This window comes from Schistocerca americana, chromosome X (assembly GCF_021461395.2).
Source record: "Schistocerca americana isolate TAMUIC-IGC-003095 chromosome X, iqSchAmer2.1, whole genome shotgun sequence".
NCBI classification, from domain to species: domain Eukaryota; kingdom Metazoa; phylum Arthropoda; class Insecta; order Orthoptera; family Acrididae; genus Schistocerca; species Schistocerca americana.
The window spans coordinates 256152272-256174705 of NC_060130.1; the positions used below are offsets into that span (position 1 = coordinate 256152272).

The 22434-nt window shown below is 36.8% G+C and overlaps 1 protein-coding gene across 1 annotated transcript in view; it reads right to left on the minus strand.

Annotated features, from left to right (window-relative positions):
- The window catches only part of LOC124556790 (paired amphipathic helix protein Sin3b-like), a 289392-nt gene that overhangs the window by 114127 nt on the left and 152831 nt on the right, over positions 1–22434 (minus strand). The window contains exons 8-12 of the mRNA XM_047130801.1: positions 18824–19109; positions 14601–14825; positions 2146–2463; positions 1724–1997; positions 1385–1599 (exon numbers count right to left, since the gene is read on the minus strand). Coding sequence (XP_046986757.1) covers positions 1385–1599; positions 1724–1997; positions 2146–2463; positions 14601–14825; positions 18824–19109 — 1318 coding nt within the window. The remainder of the gene's footprint in view (positions 1–1384; positions 1600–1723; positions 1998–2145; positions 2464–14600; positions 14826–18823; positions 19110–22434) is intronic.

A 22434-nucleotide genomic window follows, 5' to 3' on the forward strand; every position in this document is an offset into this window, starting at 1 on the left:
ATCATTGCTGAGGGTTTGACTTCTTTGCTAACATTATAAATATATAAAACCCTTGACAACTTCTATTCCTATTTGTCCTTATACTGTATTTCTGAAGCTCTCATTGTGAATCTAATTTACATGATGTACTCTCAAGCTGTGCACCTCCAACTCCACAAGTTTACAGCAAAGCATATGTGCAGACTGGAGATTCAAACAAATTAGCATATTTTCCTTTAGATGCTGTGCTTCTGTGATAATGTAATTTCCACTATGTTTTCTGTACTCAATCAGTAGAAACAGAACCCTTATAGGATCACTTTATTGTCCATCCGTTAAGACCCCTTTTTCTAACGGACACAAAAAGATATCAAGTTGGAATTCATGGCAAACACCAAAGTCTAAGGTGTCTTGTTATGTAAAGAATTTAATCTTCTATGTCAGTGCAATTCAAAAATATGGCCATTTTATGTCACATATTCTGATACACGAAAACTTACTCATTAATACCTATTGAGTGTGTCCCATTGACCCAGAATCCTGAAATTTGGCAAGAAGCAATGTTTTGCTGTACAAGTAAAGGAAAAAATCTGAAAATTGTTACTCTGCAATTATACCACATAAAAAAATATTTTTTTTTAGCATTTGTTGACTGTCTGTCCATCTGTTAAGGCCCCTGTTTCTCAGGAAAGGGGAGAGGTCTCACGTTGAAATTTATGTTAAATACTAAAGTATAAGATCCATTGGTGGTGTAACATATTTAAGCTTCTAAGTCAATGCAATCAAAAGATACAGCCATTTATGCAAATATTTTCATTCTCGCAAACTCACTTATGAAAACCTACAAAGAACTGTCTACACAAATAATGATGTTTGTACAGAACCCTCAGAGTAGGAGTCCTACTTGTACTTGTCCAGCTTTTTATTTAGCCACAATTCTGATTATGAAAATTACGTCGTAAGAAATAGAGTGGCCAACACATGTAGTGTTGAGATGTCATTAATCCAACCATAACGTTGATATCACAGTCTCAACGTAACAGTAAGAAAAATGAAGATACTAATAACAGTCATTTCTCAATGAAGGTACTACCATTTACTTTGAAGATTTGCCTATTCTGTACTAAGTGTTTTACAAAAATTTAAGTTCAGGGAACAACAGAAACTTTGCATTCAGCAACACTAGTGTACAATTAAGTTAGCATAGGTTTTATCAAACAATATGTTACCCATTGTTCAAAAGCTTAATTGTTCCTGAATGAAACATGAGCATACTAAGGCGAGAACCTTGAAAATTTAAATAACTTAACAGATCTGTACTGAAAACTGTATCACTTATATATCCAAGCTAATCAACTCAACAGAAATGATTAAAAATAAAATACAAGTGACAAAGTATACACACCTCAAATCTCTCATCTTCACATCTGTAAATGAACTCCTCATATTGTGTCTTCCTTGATGTAACAAAAGTTGAATCTTCTGACCACGAGGGAAAAGAGACCCAAGTGTCATTCAGAACTTCTTTGCACAGAGGTGTCCTTCCAGAGCATTTTGGTTGCCTATAATTCTTTGGCAGAGCGCAATAACTAGCACCAAGTCTTTTGCATGTTGTATAATCTGAAAGAAGATACTGTAATGTATTCCACAGCCTGAAGTTATCAGTACTATGACAAACTCTGATTACAAGTGATAAACTGTACAAAAATAATTAAAATAAAATGCAAGCATCATAATATCTTACCTATCTCTTCCAATGACTCAATCATTCTGTCTGGGTGATGTCCATTGCTGTGTGAATTTTCTGATGCATTATTATGTGATGAACTAGGCAACTGGTACAAATTTCCACTACGGCCCATAAACCGCTTAAACCATTTGAAAAGTTCTGGGAACTTTCCCAGAAATGGTGTGACGAGTTGAATTAACTCTGAACTGGACACAATTTCATTGTTGAATAGTGTAAGGCAACGCAAGAAATTTTCGTATGCCTCTGTGTTTTTCAAAGCTTTTCTCACCTACAAAAAAAAATGCAAGTGACTAATTTTAAACAGAGTATGATCATCATTTAAGAAACCTTTCCAATAATAAATACAAATTTTTAAAGTACTATGGCATTTAATGGTAGAGCAAAAGGCAATTTAGTATAATATATTCACAACTAACCTTATCAAAAAATGCGAAATCACTTAATGTTGAATATTTTCCTGCTTCAGTAATAGTTATATCCCTCAGTGTTGCCAATTTATGTTTTTTTGATTGTGTTCCAGAAACCCCGGACCCTGATACTGAGCTTGACAGTGATGAAGTGCGTTTTATTTGCCCACTGCTGTGGCCAAATTTACTGCTTCCCATTCCTGCTCGTTGATCCAGTGCTGAAAGTGAGGAATCTCTGCCACTGCAAGAGTTGCTGCTGTAGCCTGGCTTTGGTCCTGAAGACCTCTTAAGGACAGTTGAATGCTCACCACTGCTCAGTCGTGCTCCCTGTTGGCAATAATTAGTATTAGCTGATATTCTTAAAATACGAAGTTTTTAGCAGCAAGACAAATCAATATGCCCGTATACAATGCCACATGACTGTGAAGTCCATATTTATGAATGTGAACACTCATCTGTATTGATGTAATCTGAACAGGAGAGAGAGAGAGAGAGAGAGAGAGAGAGAGAGAGAGAGAGAGAGAGAGGGGGGGGGGGGGGGAGGGGGGGGGGGGAAGACAATATATGACAACTGAGTGGCAATGTGTATATGTGAATCAAATCACAAACTTGGTTGGGTGGTTGGAGGCTAAAGCACTAAACAGTGAGGTCATCAGACACTCAGTCAAGAGGTAGTCCATCTGGAGTTAGAAGTAATTTAAGGACAACTAGATGTACACGAGTTGGGCAGGTATGTAGGTCAGAGAAGATGAAGGGCCTCCCGAGGCTCATCTGAGGTGAGGGAAACCCCACCTGATTCCAACTCCCTGCAAACTAATGACAGGACAACCTGTTAACACCAGGATCATGGAACATAAATGAAATTGCTGCCTGGTGCAAAAAGAAAAATAGGCCATCGCTTAGTGCATATAAAGTGATGCGTACCACTGTAAAATATTCAGTATAACTCAAGTTCTACCCATGGAAAGGAATTACTGTACAAATTTGTTCTGAGAAGCCATCTAGATCTACAAACATGACAACAACTTCAACAAGGAAGAGCAAGTTCCATAAGCATACAGTCAATACCGCTTATACTGACATCGCTTTTAAGAATGTATTAACTATAACAGCATAATCTAATGGTCCTGTCTAAAACCTATATAAATGCTACATTTAAAAAGCACTTAGCACCGCATTGCTTATTGTGATAAAATATGATGTAGTTTTATTACATTTTTGGAGAAATATATCAGCCGTAATGTCCAATGTTCATTTTCATTTGTTATGTTTTTGGTGATTACTAACAATAATGTAACAGTTATTTTCAAACCCTTGTTTTCTGTACTACGTTGGTTTCAAATCAGTATGTGTGCTAAACAGTCAATGCAAGAATCACTTTAAAGATGCCACAAAACAGAGGAAAGTATTTAGTATTGAAGAAGAGTCAGACATAATATGACAATTAGAAAATACTGAAACACAAGTTAGAATCGCAAAGGAATTGGCTGTCTCACACTCAAAGATTTCTGCAATCTGGAAGGACACAGAAGACAGACAGACTGCTTTTGAACACAGTTCTTTAAAAATCAAGTATGTGAGATCATCTGAGCACAAAGGTATTGAAGAGGCTCCGCTTAAGTTGTTCAAGCAGCAAAGATAAAAAAATGTGCCAATCAATGGACCTAGTCTTGAAGCGAATGCCAACAAATTTGTGTGTCTGTTGTGAAATTCAAACTTCAATTGTGTTTTCATCTCAGATACACCATGATATTATCGCTGGGAAAATTTGTGAAGTTTCCAGTGTACCTGATGGCGTAACAGACAAGTGGTTATCTAAGAAGTGACCTACTTTGTGTGAAGGTTACAAGCTAAATGATATATTCAGTGCGGTTGAAAATGGCTTGTTTTACAACATTACCATGTATAAGACATGGAAATTTAAAGATGAAGAGTGTTTCGAAGGGGAAAAATGAATAAGACAAGAATTACAATTATGGTTGCTGCGGATATAACAGGAGCATGTAAAGAAAAACTTTTGAGGTTTGGAAAATTAAGTAAACCTAGACGTTTTGAAAAAATTCACTCCCTATCAGTAGTGTATGGAAACAATGCAAAATATTGCATGACAGCTGACATTTTTGAAAAGTGATTACATAACTGGGACTCCCAGCTGAAATCAAAGAAACGGAAAATTATTCTTCTGGTCAACAACTGCCTTGCTCGACAAGTAGTCAACAATGCGCTGTGCATAAAGTTTGTGTTTTTATCTCCAAACGTCACTTCAGTTCCACAACCTATGAATTAGCAATTTATAAAATCTCTGAAAACGCAGTACAGGAAATTGTTACAAAAAATCAAAAAAGAAAAAGAAAACAGTTTTCACTGTTCTTGAGGCAATGGTAAAAGCGTTGGAAAGTGGCACTGAAAGGCAATTGCCAAGTGTTTAAACATGCAGAATTCAAAGATTTTTTTATCACCAATCATTGGTGAAGGTGATTCTTTAACAGCAACAGCTGATGGTGCTGATGATGAAGGTGAGGATGACACACCTCTGGTGGACTTAGAGCAAGAATTATGTTCATTTTTACAACTTGTGAAATAGAGGATCTCATCCAGATAGACAACAATCTTATCATGTATGCCTCAGCAAGTGAAGAGGAAAGTTTAACTGACATCCAAAGCCAAGAGTATTGACAAACATAATAATTAACAAGAAGAACAGTTTGTTGTGCCACCACTTAAAGAAACAGAGTTTAATACAAATAACAATAATAAGGCATTAAAATGAATGCATCATCAAATGCAAAATGTGTATGCACATCTTACTCGTAAATGCAAAAAGCAAACAAAGATAACTGATTACCTTAAGGAGGACAGTATGCTGTAGTATGTGTCACTGTATTGCATTTTAAAATTAAAACAAGTGGTTAAAAAAACTAAACAACATGTCTTTGCTGTGACTGTAGAAAACTCAAAAATTAAATTCCTATATGTGTTACTTATAGACCTAAGTATAGAAGTGGAATAATAGTGTATTTGTTACTGATGTTTTGTGGTTATGTGTGTTGCATATATTCAATGTGTTTGGTGCAGAACCTCACATTTGTAGCACATTTTAAAGAGAAACATCATACAAAGTGTAAGTATTCATGTGATTTAAGTGCAGAATACTGTCTTTTCATTTGGGTACTGCTGAATAATTTTAGCAATACGGTACCTGGAATGAAGTTGTGTCATTCAAGACATACTACACAGCAATTACAATAAGATTTAAATATGCTCAACTTTTTCTTTCTCTCATTATCCAAGACTGTGTTTGCCATTACTGAATGACTTACTCTGTTACCACTCATCTCTTAACTTATTACAGATATTTTTTCATTTTGCTTGCATATCACTGCTGTATGTATTTCGTAAACCTAAGAAAAATTTCTCTTCAGTCCCTCTCCACAATTACTGTATTGTAAATACAGTAAGTGTACTGAATTTCTGTTACCTTTTGAAGTTTTAACTCTATGGTGGTCTAAAATTTACAGATAGCAAATTTTTATTACAAAACAAAATAATAGCCCGGTTTGTGTGACTATCAGGTATAAAGACCATAAACTGTTGGTCCCTTCAATGTGGTTATAAGAGGTTTCAACTGAATCATAGACAACTATCTCATGGAGAGCAACAATTGCAGGTAGCAAGTGGGAAGACATGCCAGTAATGAGCACAGAGAAGTCCTCGGGCAATTACACCATAAGTACACATAACCTTCACATGCAAATTCAACTTCAACACCCACTATGAGAAAAAGAGGATAGTTCTTTGAGAATGCCACAACCTGAAATAGACACCACCAGCCAATATCTCAAGAAATGGCTCTGAAAGTCTCAAGAGATCACAAAACAAATACCAGCAGTTTGTTTATGAGTCCAGAAAGTTTGTTCATTCTATCAAAGAGTTACGTTTAAGCACTGTTGCAAAGTTGTCTTGAGTCACAAAGATTTATACAAAATACGACGACGGCTGAATTAGTAGTAATGATAACAGGTTAGCACAGAGCACTAAGGTATTAAAAGAGTAGTACAAAATCTAGCCCTCTATTAGTGATTATTGTCGTATGCTACACTGTCCTCACATTATCTTTCCTGCCGCACAATTCTTACGTATGTAAATGGCCCAGCTATACAACCTACCCCAGGGATCACTCGGTCATTAACATCACTAATAACTAATCAAATGGAGACCCATAGTGAAAGCAACAATATCTGAGTGCATCTACAAAAACTGAAAGGGTTTCAATTTTGGTATAACAAACATATATTGTATATAAGAACTGACACAGATAATCTGCCTGTATGAGTAGTCTGTAGTACTTTGTGATGCAGTATACGTTGCTCTGTGACTTACTGGTCTTACATGCTTGTTACATACCTGCATCTTTTATTCACTTTCACTAATTCTAGTGCAACTGAAATTTCCTCTCACTCCTAAACAGTCATCAATCAGTGTTAATGACAGCCCACTGGTCATCCTATTCCCCTCCAGTATCACTCAACAACCTTCCAACCCTTCTTGTGTTCACATATTTCCCAAACAAAACATCCACTAATGATTCACTGGACAGAATTAAAATATATGTTGCTGCAAGCAAGGATAGAGAATCAAGAGGAACCTTGAGGGCTTTCATGATTTTGAAATGCACAAGAAAAATATTAAGAAGCAAGAAGCCTACCAGTTTTATGTTCCATCAACATCAAGGTTACTAAAGATGAAGCACTTGTTCTGCTAAACAAGAGTGGGGAAAGAAATAAGCCACACCCTTGTTGTAGAAACCATTGTATTAAGTCAAAATATGGGCAAATACTGTGAGGCAAGTTGAACACAGAACAAATAGAAACTAGAGAAGGGGCAAAACACGTCTCAGATGAGAGCATCTTTTTTATAGAATTTGCACCAAGTAAAACAATAATAAATACAGGGAGCATAGAAAAGTAAAGTTTAACATTGGTATAGTGACAAAAAGGCATAGGAAATGGAAACCGATCATGAAGTAAGCAATATAATTGGAGACAGGAATAAAAATCATTAAAATGGAAGATACTACATCATATAAGAGAAAGCAACTGGCATCTGTCCAGATAGCCACACGCATAAAGGCAACAACTCCCAGGACATGGGGAGCTGTGCCAATCCTGAATCGAATCCATCTCACAAATTAACCAAGGGACCACTGTGCTGGCCAGTCTGGATGTGGTTTTTATGCAGTTTTTCACATCTACCAAGGTAAATACAGACTGGTTGCAACATCCTATCTCAGATTCAAGATGCACAAACATTTTGAAAAATGAAGTCACATTTGATCATGCTATTACACTAGATGTGAGACAGAGGGGTACATGCATTCTTCCTCAGATGAGAGTGGCAGTAGCTTTAAAGCCTTTAGGAGTGGTGACCCCATCATAATAATAGCCTACATATCAGTATGGTTGGTTCTCCATGAAACTGGACATTTACCATACTAGTGCTGACCTAGCACTGACTTTTAATTGAATCATATACTTTTCACAACCACATTCAATAGCTCTTGGAAAGACAACTGCAGCGACATCACACTTGTTAATACTGATGCTGAAACCTTTTGCAAAAGAATCTGAGAAATATACCAAAATCAGAAAGCAATCTGGCCAGAGCCGGTACTGCAGTTGGTTGGTTGGTTGGTTTGGGGAAGGAGACCAGACAGCGTGGTCATCGGTCTCATCGGATTAGGGAAGGATTGGGAAGGAAGTCAGCCGTGCCCTTTCAGAGGAACCATCCCGGCATTTGCCTGGATTGATTTAGGGAAATCACGGAAAACCTAAATCAGGAGGTACTGCAGTGTAAACACCACCAAGCAGAACTCTCATGCAACATACTGTCATATGCTCTAAGATACGTCCACACTACTAAGGTAAAACTTTAATTTCTACACAACATATATACATGGTCAACTATAATTTTTGTATATGGAATCACAGCATACACTAGGTTCTAGTGTATCAGATGGGGTGAAGGAAAACTATTTCAAATGTGTGTACGTTTCCCAGGTTTTCGTGGCTACGACTACAATTTTTTCAAGCAGTATTACATTTAAATCTTCCCCATTGTCACTTCCTTGTTGAAGACGAACCAGAAACATTGGTCGTTCATACTTCATATTAATAAACAGCCCTATTTAAAAAAAGCCAACTGTATTAACCTTCTTAAAATGGGACCATGCCTACTTGTCATCACCGATTTTGTCCAGATTTATGGCATATCCAGGTCTCAGCCATAAATGAAAGTGATAGAAGTGGGAACACCAGATGGCCATGCATTTGGAAAAGACTGCATCAAAATACATCACAAGCTATCGACATAACTTTTGACGAAATGATGCATTATGCATGGTTTACTGTCACACTGTGCGACAAAGAAAACATTCTATGACTGTAAACCAAATTTCTTTGATTAGAATTAAAAAAAAAAAAAAAATCACAAAATTGTAAAACTGCGGCATCATCATGTGTGCTAGATGACAAGAAAGTGACTACTTTCCCTATTTTTATGACGAATATTACCCTAGGATGAACTGTAAAATAATGAAAGTATCTAATTTTACATAAAAAGTTCTTGTGTATGTCTTAAAATCCCTTCCTCAAAATTTATTTGCAATTTCAAATTTCTCTTTTCATGCCTTTTATAAAAATATTAACAAATAAAATTTACTGAGCATTATCTAAATTTATTTGCAGTGTAAGTAATGTAAAAACTGAAGGAAAAAAAAGTTTCTGCATAGGGTCTTGATCCCACGAACTTCAGATTACCATTCTGTACTACCTCCACTTTGCCAATCACTCCCTGGAGACTGCGCTAACTTAAATGGCTTCTGCCTCACCCAACCTATGCCAAAAATGCTATTTTCTCCAAACATTTGGCCATTTGAAGCTCCCACTTCTGTCACTTTCATTTTTGGCGAAGACTAGCGTATACCATAACTTTGGACGAAATTGGTGATGACAAGTATGCACACTTGCCTTGTCAGATTTGAAATAAAATAACAATAAATAATAATACCTGGCCTGTCTTTTCCTGGAGACGCGTGACTGCTTCTTAAAGGTAAAACACCAGCTGTCAGACAGTTTGTCTATAGGTTCTACTCAAAACTGTAATTAGATGGAATACAGTTTAAATAAACTCAACATTTTATTGAGAAAGACTGAAGACATGTTGCCCATAAAGTAAATACTTTTCTTAACAAAATGTAATTTTACCCTTTAGTTAAGCATGTGCTCAAACTGATTCACTATCGACTGCACGGCACATTTGCAGTTGCCATTTGAGAGAGAGAGAGAGAGAGAGAGAGAGAGAGAGAGAGAGAGAGAGAGAGAGAGAGAGAGATGAAAGTACGATGGATAATATGCCGTTACATGTAGTTGCAAATCAACAGCGCTTATCATCTGGCACAGTTTGGGCTTCAAGGTACACTGCATCTTTCATAGCTCCCCAAAGAAAGAAATCAAGGGGAGTCAAAGCAGGGGACCTGGTCAGCCATTGTACTGCAGCATTCTGTCTTCCCCAATAGTCAGGAAACTTTTCATTCAGTATTTGCATTGCAACACGACAAGAGTGAGCTGGGCAGCCATCATGTTGGAACCACATACATCCTCGCTTATCCAGTAGTACCTCTTCTAGAAGAACAGGTAGAATGTTCGTCAGAAAGTGTACATCTGTGTGGCCATTTAACACCCCTCATATAAAGTAAGATCTCACACTATAGTTTCCTATGATGCTGCATTGTTATAAACTCCACATTCATTAGTGTTATACCCGACAATGCCAGTATGGTTTTTCAGACACTTGGTAGTGCATGTTACGTAAACATACATTACCACTGTTCATAAACGCTGCTTCATCAGTAAAGAGCACACCTTAAAATGCCCTCTGAGTGCCTGATGTAGTGAAAGATAATTTATGTTGATGCAAGAAACACTTGTCTTGCTGATCCCACATTTCTTGGTAATATATCTTGCCTGAGGATTCTGGTTCCAAAATAAAACAATAGCCCACAAAGGAAAATGGCTTTCCTCATGCAGAGACTCTACAGCTTTTTCAGCAGTCTATGGTGGTGGTCTGAGTGAAGTGTACTATCAATCCCACACTCCAAAACTGTTGTGTGCTACTTTTTCAATTTCATTTTCATCAATTTTTGTGAGTTCCTTGTGGAAAAGATGATTTTTGAATGGATAGGAGAGCATATGAGCTGACTTGTCCCTCTTTGGCAGCAGCTAGGACTAGGCCCTGTTTGTTGTGCCATTGATCTTTTACTTCAGTTCTAGAGCTGAGTTATATTGAAAGAGCAAATTTGCGTCAACTTAAAATAACACAAGAGAGGTATTTAGAAGTTTTAATGAAAGCTATTGTATTTGAAAGGAATACACACCTAAAGCATTCTGTAAACATTTGGCAGTATCAAAACATTTAATTCGTGCAGTAGCTAGCTGCTGTACTAGATCCATAGAAACTTTAAAAGAATGCTTATTATTATCTCGTACAAGCAGCAGCCAGTCAATGACTTAAGTTTTTAGCTCAGTATAGGTTAACCCATTTATCTATGAGGCCGCTGCTACTTGCAACGGCCAGATACTGCAGGAACCACTCTGTGCTACTGTTTTCATAAATTAATGTAACACCAACTTAAAACAGGCTCCTTTCTTTTGATGTATAGATATCTGTATGTCCAGCAGCTATGAACTTGCACAAGAGGGTGCTTTAAGTACGTGGGCAGCTGGAAGCTGATCTAGCAGTTATTTATGGGTTTTATGCATTTAATATGGGCTGTATCCACAAGGGAACGAAAATGACTGTTTTATGATGTAAAAAACATATGATAGGTGTGATAATGCAGTTAACACTTCCATGACATACAGCTCAGACTTATCAGGAAACCAGTTGTCAGCTGAATGCAAGTGCAGCAAATGGTTGTGGAAATATATTTTTTTCGTATGACTTACAATGAATGGTCTAATATAACAACAAAAACAATCAATTTTTGACAAAATAAGGTAATTGGATAGATTAAAAAATCTACTCACCAAGCAGTCGCAGAACGCACACACACATACCAGATGGGATGAGAAGGAAAGAAGAGTCTCGTAAGTCTTCCATGACCCACGATTCTGGGTGACTTCCTCGAAATTTACCCCTTTTCTTAGACCTCTCCAGCCCTTTCTTTCACTGCTCTTCCTTCCCCTTCAACCCTTCTCCCCGAAGAACGAGCCACAGGCTTTGAAAGCCTGCCATATTACAATCTTTTACGTGTGTGTTGGTTGGTTGATTTATGGGAGGGGACCAAACAGCGAGGTCATCGGTCCCACCGGATTAAGGAAGGATAGAGAAAGAAGTTGGCCATGCCCTTTCACAGGAACCATCCCGGCATTTGCCTGAAGCGATTTAGGGAAATCATGGAAAACCTAAATCAGGATGGCCGGACACGGATTTGAACCGTCGTCCTCCCGAATGCAAGTCCAGTGTGCTAACCACTGCGCTACCTCGCTCAGTAATGTGTGTGTCTTCTGCTGCTGCTTGGTGACTAGATTTTTTAAAATCTATCCAATTACCTTATTTTACAATGAATGATGCAATTTGTTCAGAAGAAACTGAATATGGCAACAGACCAAAAGCCAACAACTGCTGGGCTGTCACACTGGTCTGAGTGACTGAAAATGAGCTAGGGAGACACTACTTTCTAGTAAATGCAGTAACCTCTATCTCACCACATTCTTGGAAGCCATAAGGGCAAGTTAAAAGACAGTCCCTTGTAGGTATGATATGTCCCTCTTAGAGAACAGCAACAAGGAAGGGAACAAAAGTCAGCTGGTGCCATATGTACATCCCATAAGAAACTGTCCAACAGTTGGAAGGTAATATCTTGAGAGGAACAAGGAGACCATGATGCAGCAAATTGCAAGACACCACCAACAACTTCTGCCATCTGGCATTTGAAATCAATATTTTATGGAGACTAACAGAAGTGTTAACGACAGTTGAGTTTCAAGTTCTGCCAGTACAGCTTCCTACTTGGAACTCTTCATTAACATAGGATCTTTGTTGTCTGTCTACAACCCAAGTGATGGGTTCTATCTACTGGATATGTCAGTTTGATAATGTACGACATTGCAAATTTCTTGACTTGTACAATAGATGGTGGAGGGGGCAAAAGGGCTGTTTTGGACAGGTTGGGTGTGAACTTCACAAGGGAAGTGATGGCTATTCCATTAGAAAGTATTTAAAGTGTTCATGAGGTCTTAAACATGTCACAAAGTCAAGGTGAAACTTTATTTGGTGTAGGGTATACAATTAAATCATCCTAAAAAGAGTAAAACTGTGTGTTGGGCTGGATCTTAAATACAGATCATATTTGAAACACTTTTTAAACCTGCCACAGGAAGACCCACAAATGAAAACTGTAGAACAAAGACAAGAAAGCAAAGTCAGTTGAGTAAAACAACAGATACTGCTAGAATAGACACAACCATAATGGAAATTAGGCATTCTTATAGCTGGTTTTAATTATAATTTGCTCACACAGTGAATAGTGTCAAGCAACTGAAAGACAGCACAAATCAAGACAGAACCCAAAAAGTATGCACAATGTGCTCCAATAAGAGAAAAATTTTTACATTAATAATCATATATTTGAAGCAAAATTTTTAGATTCTGATTACACTCAAAAATATTATGGCTCCTCTTCCAGTTTTTTACCCTCTCTTGCAAACAGTTTTTATCTTACAGTATGTCATTTAGTTACTTTTTTTTTTTCATTGTTGGACTTAGAAAGAAATAACCATGACAGGCTAATAGAAGGTGCAGGCAACCATTTAAATTAAAAGCCTACTTGAAACTCAACACTTTGCGTGACAAAATTCCTAGTAATAAAGAACAAATTATGTTGACAGTGTACAATTTCACAGAGTAAAATCCTCCTAATGTTGTCTTCACATTAAATCTCAACTGCCTTGTTTCCTTCCTCTGACTTTTTGACAGTGGTCAATTAATTCAATTATTACTTTTTTCTGGGTTGTACTGATAAAGTGCAATTTATTGTTTGTGCTAATTTTTAGCAACAATTCACAATTACTTCAAGGTGGTCTTTCATTCCAAAGTGAACACTCAAGTAAAGCACAAGGAATTATCTTTACTGATGCACATTTAATCCACTAATATTAACTGAAGATCATTTATTGACTGTCCTGATATAAGGAAAAAATGTTCAGAAACAAATAGTCCAGGTGGTCAATGTCTTGAGTGAGCAATCAGTGTGAGGCATATGTTACTGACAGCTGATGATTCATGAAGTACTACTGCCTGCTACATCGATGTTCGTGGCACTCCTCTGAAAAACCATACAAAATTGACTGTGATGAGTCTGCAGAAGCATTTAGCACTGTTTACAGTTCCCGACAGCTTGTCAAAAACAGAGCATTATTACTCATCTTGCTGGGGTTGGAAAGTACTGTTAACATTGACTTTTTTCTCTGTTTGTAAATTAAATCTGTGTTTTTTAACTAGGTCTTCTGCTCCCACCTGTGTGTCATCTTCCGCCAGTTTCAATTTATCTGAAATTACATTAACTATGTAAGTAGATTAATGTAGGTTGGCTTGCACTTACATCTTTTCATGATTTGACTGCACATATTCCATCCTTTTGAGCATCTTTGGGTTTGTGTTTTGCTTTCTGACTGTAATTATATACATTGTTTTTCACATCTTTTACACTTCTCCCTCATCTGGCATAACACATTTTCATAAACTGTTCTGTCACATCATCAGCAAACAGTCGTATACAACTAACCTTTCACTCCCATCCACATCCATCTCTAATGAGCACACTGTCAATAAGATGTTAAACTACAGTCTTCCTTCCTTCTTTCCCATTCACACCACCCTTTCCTCCAAACGGAGGCTCCTACTGCCCATCCACTCCACACATTACAACACATCAGTTGAGCTGCAGTCTCAGTACAACATAATAGGTCAAGACAACCGGTAATCATGCAGGTTGTGTGTGTGTGTGTGTGTGTTCTGTTATCTCTGAAGGATTCAGCTGAAAACTTAGCAATATTATTAGTCTTGTTCATGTGCCTATCGATGAACCAATACCTCAGTTATAGAGTGAGGCAATTCACTTTTACTCATTCCATTAATTGTAGTAACAACATAATAACTGAAAAATCAGAGCTTAATTTAGTGCGCAGCTGGATGAATCTATACTTTACACCCCATATTAACAAATGAAGAATTAACTGATTTTCAACTTAGAGTAATTAATTATTATGAACAGCTTTTCTGTATTGGATATTTTATCACATAACTGGTAAAGTACTACACACATATGTACTGATATACAATTATGTGGCTCCTCAGGAATAAGTCAACAATTAGTAATTCAGATTATTACAATGATGAATACTTACAAGAGCTGCCTGGTGACTAGTAGCATCTGGAAGGAACTGTCCAAACTCTGCAAGAAGATCATCTTGATGTTCAAACAATTTTGCAACTTGTGAATACACTTCTGCTTCTGTCAAATGTTTCCCAGGAGGCAGATGACCTTCTTTCATGTTACGTTGCTCTTTTTGATAGGTATGCAAAATCTCAAGAAATTTTTTGTATTTGTCTGGTTGACCTTGGAATCGATTCTGTGGATCACAAATTATACTTTAGATTTCAGACACATAGTAACAATGTAACTGGCATGTACCAATAACCTAACTATTTTTTTTTACAGTATCCTGTGCTCTCTCAGAGCATTTTAGCTCCAATTCAAAATAATGTTTTCTTGTTTTTCATTTCATGTGACATCTATGATGATATACTAACCAGTGGATTTGAAGTAATGAAATTAAATTAAATACTGAGACATTTTCATAATCAAGTACCGTTGTTCCCAATTAAATGTGCATGAATCCCTTGGTCTACAACTAATAAAAGTAGCATGACAGAAAACTTTACACAATGAATAAAATACTGATACACTGGTATTGTGTTGCAAAAGAAACAACAAAAGATGTGGTGGAAACTGAAAACCCACATTACTTGCATAATTCTTCTTGAAATAATGTAATATACAGGGTGTATCAAAAAGAATCATTTGATTTTAAAAAAATCATAACCATTATGTTATTCCAAACAATGGAAAATCCATGATGGAATGTAACAATATTATGAGAAGGAAAGTTGCTACTCGCCATATAGCGGAGCTGCTGAGTTGCAGATAGGCACAACGAAAGATTTTCACGCTTAAAGCTTTCAGCCAATGGCTTTAGTCAACAACACACACGAGCGCACTGAAACCAGTTGCCTAAGACTGCAGTCGTGTGTGTGTGTGTGTGTGTGTGTGTGTGCGCGCGCGCACACGCGCACACACCTGTATGTGTGCCTTTGTTGCTTTAAGTGTGAAAATCTTTTTGTTGTGCCTATATGCGACTCAGTATCTTCGCTATATGGCGGGTAGCAACTTTCCTTCTCATAATACTATTATGTTATTTGTGATAAGTGTGTGAACAACATACTGTTGGAAAGAGTAAACTCTCAAGTTTTACACGATTCCGACAAGGTAGTAGCAGTGTGTGCCCACTTCAGTTCTAGTAAAAATGGTGCCGGGACAACAGAAAGCATTTTGTGTTCTACGTTTTGCGCAGTGAAGGTCAGTAATAACTGTTTAGTGTGACCTTCGTACTAGGTATGGTGTGGATCCTGCTACAGCACAGAGCATTAGATGATGGCATGAACAATTCTGAAAAGCAGGTTGTTTGTGTAAATACAAGTCCCCGAGTGTCTGATACAGACAATAAACACATCTGCCATAGTTTCACAAGGAGTATACAAAAATCCATTCGCTGTACAGCTCAACATGCCCCCCTCGATGTCCGTCTGGTGTGTATTGCATTGATGTTTACACATGAAACCATACAAAATTCAGCTACTGCAAGCTCTTCGTGAAGGTGACAAAGAACAATGTGTGGAGTTCTGTAATTTTGTTCTTGGAAAGATGGAGAATGAGGTATTTCTTCCACATTTGGTGTTTAGCAAGGAGGCAAAATTCCATTAAAACAGAAAGGTGAACAGTCATAATATAAGAATATGGGGTATGGAACAATCACGTGAAGTTGTACAACATGAGAACATGAGAGGGACTCTCCAAAATTTAATGTGTTTTGTGCAGTTTCACGGGAAAAGGTGTATGGTCCATTTTTCTTTGCTGAGAATACTGTTACAGAAAGCACATATCTCAATATGCTTGAGATCTTTCTTTTCCCACAGTTGGAGACTGATTCAAATGACTTCATTTAACAACAGGATGAGGGGATTTTTAAATCAAAGGATTACTGAACGATGGATCGGTCGCACTGGACCTAATGATTCAGCCTTACATTACTGGCCTCCAAGGTCACTGACCTGACTGTATGTGATTATTTCTTGTGGGGGTTTATAAAAGTCTGTCTATGTGCCTCCGTTATCAACAACAATGAATGAACTGAGACATCGCATAACATCAGTTGTGGAAGCTGTGTCTCAAGACATGCTAGCTGCAGTGTGGGAACAATTTGAATATCACACTGACATACGCTGTGCATCTCAAGGGAGACATATTTGTATTGAACACCTATGAAAATGTATAAAAAAGAAAAAACTTTTTGAGTTTCCCATTCATCAAAAAACAAACTTCATTGTATATGTTTATTAGTTTCAGAAATATAGACGTGTCAAATCGTATGATTGTTTTTGATACACCATGTACAGTAAGGAAAAAATTACTTTTTACCATTACCATTCTTATGCCCGTTTCTATTAAAGTAATTACAATACTAAACAACAAACCAACACTAACTTCTTCTGCTCTGTCATATATGAACTCTTATAAAAGATTGTTCCAATCAAAGCCAGAATTTCTTTCAGTATGAGTGTAAGGCTTACAGTTTTCTTTTCATTCATTTTTCTCATTTTCTTTTCTAGTCTAGCCCCCCCCCCCCCCCCCCACACACACACACACACACACACACACGGCACATGGGAGCAGAAGATACATACAAAATAAAAATTACAAGATTCATTATCCCTCATGACTCGCAGTTTAAGTATCTTTACAACAGCAAACTGAAGGGAAGAAATACAGGTTAGGCTGGTTTACTGAAAAGTCTTGGGATTTATCCTGACCAATCTTTGGAAACCATAAAAAAACTGAAGCTAAATGGTCAGATGGGGTTTGAACATCACTTCTCTACATCAAGGCCTACACAGATACTCCACAAGCCACTGTACAGCTGTATATGAGTCATGACTTAACCATTGCTAGATCTTGCAAGACAGAATACCTGATGATGATGATGATGATGATGATGATGATGACAACGGTGACAATAAATCATGTTGATGAAAGTATATGAATATTTTGTAGATTTCAAAGACAGACAAGTCACAGTTGAACCTTGCTTTCCTCTAATATGATCTGTGCCCTAACCATATTCCCATCTTGTTTGAGGCAATAGCTGTTGATGAAGGTATTTTGAGTTTCATCAGTGTCAAAGAAAGACAAAGCAAAGAAAACACATCAATAATATGCAAAAGGAAATATTTGATATGGTATATGGCTATGTGCAATCTTATCATCTTCAGTGTATTACTAAATGACATTGCACAGTCAAGCCAATATCAACATTAACAGCATTTTTATATGTCCAATTGCTGTACATTCTTTTAAAATGTTTCCATTATTAAAGTTTGAAAGACCGGGACAGGGAGGAGGAAAAGTTAATTCATATTCTCCAAAACAGTTCACTTCAAATACGGTAATGCGATAAAATAACACAATAAAAAGAAGTTAGCCAACCAAAAAATGGTTCTAGCACAGACCAGAGGCATAAAACACTTTCTTACAGGAAAGTATCACAACGGGAGTTCCCAAGCTGACTTTCCACTTGAACTGCAATGGTGAGTGAACACCAGCGTGATGTTTTCAGACTTTCTTCATACAGTAATTTACAAAATGAGATATGGTTTGCCGTCAGTACGTTTAAGGTGTTACGCTATCACCTATCACAGCAAAGCTTTGAAGGACTAGAAACATTTAGTCGAGATGTTCTTTCATAGCCTGTAAAAAGGTAAGATGGACATAAATTACTTGACTTGGATTGCTATCTTTAAGAGTTTATGTTGCATTCATTAATATACTGAGACTTCCTCTTTTAGTGAAGTCTTTAATTCAACATCAGACTGCGGAGTGAAGCAGAATTCTTTCCAGATGCAACAGTGCTGACTGGACTACGACTTAAATCCCGACTCATTCCTTTCACAAGCTACATTATTTCAAACTGTAGAAGAGAAATTGGTACAGACAGGATATTTCCACAAGTCCGGCAGATGTGCTGAGTACCTCAAGTAAAGAGCACTACTAGTATAAAGCTCAGATCTGGATCCAAATTGTGATGTCACAAAAGTACTAGTAATTTCTTCTGCTAGATTTCACATCATTCAGATTTGTGTGGAATAAATTATGCTAATAAATAGAATTTTATAGCAAAAATATTCTACATTAAATTCTGGTTTTGATGCGAACAAGTTTTGTATTACTATTACTGACAAGTAATTTTAATTTGTGCAGTTTCTTTATGTTTTAATGATCCAAAGAACATCTCACCTTGATTTTATTAACGTAATTTATGGCATGATTGAATTCGACAGGCTGACCTTGCCCCTGAGGCATACAATGGTCAGCATGGCTTATAGAATGTGCTGGAGATGTATACCCTGCAGCAGCAGGTACTGGTGATGTTGAAGGCGCTATATGATGATGAGGAACCATAGGTGAAGGTGATGGAGTAGATGCAACAGCAGGTATTGATGTTGCAGTTGCCGTTACTGAAGCTACGTTGTGATAAACAGCAGAAGCAGATGCAACAGCAGCAGCTGAATGGTGGGTAGGGCTGTAAAGGAAGAGACAACAGGGATCTTTCAATAGTGATAGAACAGTCCAAGTAGTAATAACATACAGAATCTTTAAAGCTATTTCACCAATTAATGCACATAAACTAGAATGTCTGATACAAAAAATTTTATAGTATGGGTCTAAATTTATGCTAGTACTTCCAAAATGTAACAAAAGTACACAGTTCAAGTAAGCAGTGAAAAATATTCAATTCTAAACCTGTACACAACACAGCAGTGAAACAGAGCCACCATTAGAAAGCACAAAAAATAACAATATAGCAATGTTAGTGACTAAGCTACCATACATTTTGGGAACATTGCTCATAAGTTAAGACACATAACGAATCACACAACTACAATGGAAAAATGTTGCAGCAAGATGCTGTAAGGGTGGATACATTTATTGCTTTGCTGGGAACTGTTTGTCTTTTGCTGATAAAATCTTATAAAAAGATTCTCAATGTAAATAAAGGTATATAATCACATGCAACTAAATGTAGTTCTTTTTCAAAATTCTTTTCTTTATAAATTTTTATGGGTATATGATCATATCGTTATACTGTGTTATTGACTAAAATTTTGGTCACTGTTGAAATAAGATGTCATTAGAATAGTGTATTAGCTATTCAACTGGACAACAGCTGTGGCAGCATGCCTCTCTTTCCTAAGTTTTAGGATCCAATTTTCCAATGCTCTCTGATTTTGAATGTCACCAGATTTCATTTACAGAGGTATGAATTAACAAGTCTTAAAAGTGATGTAGGTGCAGAAAAAAATTGTATTTTAGATAAAGTACTGTGTTGAAATATCACATTGGAAACTTCTGAATACTGCACAAAAATTTCTGAATCGATACAATGTATATGTATTCAAAATTATGCTGCAAGGTTTTCAGAGTCTGCCTACAAAATTTTTCTACCCAAAATTAAAAATATGACTGTCCCTACCAAAAGAAAGTATGATCTGTGTATTGTACACAGCCCTCTGCTATGTTCTTGACAGTTTCAGTAAGAGCAAAATGGTCAATGGATTGTCAAATAGTAGGGGAAAACATTTCAGATCTGTGAAGATACAAGGTGTGAGAATTTACTAGACACTACACACTACATTGACAAATTAGATGGATGGCAAAACAGCATTATTAGTCATAATAATTCTTAGAATCACGAAACATTGTGGGGGGGGGGGGGGGGGGGGGGCACTGTGAGCACAACTTCAACATCTTCCTATTTTATTACAAGTTCTCATGAGTTTCTACCTAAAGTGCTAACTATTATGTTACCAAATGGTTTTTTTTTTTTTACTATAGATAAACTACTGAGAAATACAATCATTGGAATATTGATTTTAGGACTACTCATATCAGTCCATCAGCAGGCTTGATACTGTACTCCACTCTATTCCTCTCCCCATGTCAACATGTGCAAAAACTTTAATTTGTATGCATAACCTTCAATGCCTTCAATAATCTGTGATACATATTTTTATACTAAGGTTTACTAACTTGTCAATGCGAAGTTATTGGATGGGTATTTTAGCTTTGATAAGAATTAAGTGGATATAGCCTTGCTATGGTTGTCATCCCAATGCTCTTGACAACAGACAAGAGACGGTCTGAAAGTAATGTCTCCTGTTTCTTTACCATATAAAGTATTAGAACAGCCTAGCAAATCTGACTCTGGTGCCAATACCTTAACCTCCTATTCCATTATTTGGAAATACCATTATGTTTCCACAACAAGTGCATTATAGTGTTTGAGGAAATTGCTGATAATGGCATGTGTATTACACAAAGTGCTACGAAAGAGTTTATGAATGCTGAAAGCAAAAACCCAAACAACATTAATGGAAGTGTGAAAAATATTTTTAGGGTGCTATGGTGGATATTAGCACAATTAGATCCCGAGCTTGTCAGCTTATAAGAGATGCAGGACACAGGCCAGTGGCTAATCAGAAGCGTACTGGCCAACCCACCATTACAGAGGCCACTCACAACATCCAACGCATCATGTTGGTCATTTGCAGCCATCACCACCTAACAGCTAATAAAGTTTGACACAAACTATCCATTGTTAAAGAGTAGTTCATAAACATTATTGATAAACTAATTTACTCAATAGTTTGTGCAAAAAGGGTACAGTGAATTTTAGGTGACCAGAATGAAAAATCAGTGAAGATACAGGTTCTTAGCAAGCATTCTTACAGTGGATGAGACACGGAATTATTTCTTTTGAGTTGAATCAAAAAAGTCGTTGATGGAATGGTGTCAGGAGGGGGAGGGGGCAACTGACCACTGGGTAGTGATGGCAAGGGATTTCCCCTCCCCCAGGATATTATGAATTCATGACATTTTTGGAGAGTGGGCAAATGATAAATTCTATGCAATACATCAGTATCCAGGAGAATCTCAACAAACAACTCCACAAAAATTGCAGTACAATAAATTTAGTACCAGCACAAACACTGGGGCATAAAACCGGCCGAGATTGCTAAACTTGGATGTGAGAGCACAGAGCTAGTGAAAATAAGCTGCAGTTTTCTAATTGCCAAAGGAAATTAATAAAAATGTTTAGATACAGGAGACTGCTATTGATGTCAGTTCATGAGTCAGTACAAGACACACAGATGATTAGCATCACTTAACAGTTCACAAAACTTTTATACTTTCCTATTTTCCTTTTTTAAAATCTTGCTTTGCCACAGTAATTTGGATTCTGTGTTACTGAAAAACAAGAAATATCATACAAATTGCATGAGCATAGTCATTTTACAGAAGTCTATGCTCAGGCTGACTGTGAGAGGGAAAGAGGGATAATGGAGATCTGAATTTTGTTGAATTCTCCAAGAACTGATTTGACATAAGAATGTAAGCAGCTCTAACTCATGAATTTTGACCCAAGAACAATTGGAGAAACAATATGTTCTAACATTTTCCAATCATGATTAGTTTCAATATTGAGAGGAACAACAAATAAATTTGTCATACAAATAAATATCAAACAACTTCTTTGATGTTGGTCAAGGCACTCTATTTGAATGCAGGATGTAGTATTATTATGAGCTGACCTACAAGTGAAATAGAATCATACCAGTAAAGTCTCTTTAAAGAAGCAAACTACCATGTATAAAACTGCTTCAAATGCTAGATTACTTTACAAATGAATTAATGTATTAAATACTTTACGTTATCATGTTAGTGAGAAAAAGTTTACAGGTGGTTTGAAATTATGCTTAAAGTTTGTTAGAAGTCGCTAAGTCCTCTCATTATAAAACTCTGGATGAATACAGTCTGGGTAATTTGCACTACATGTTACGTACAAG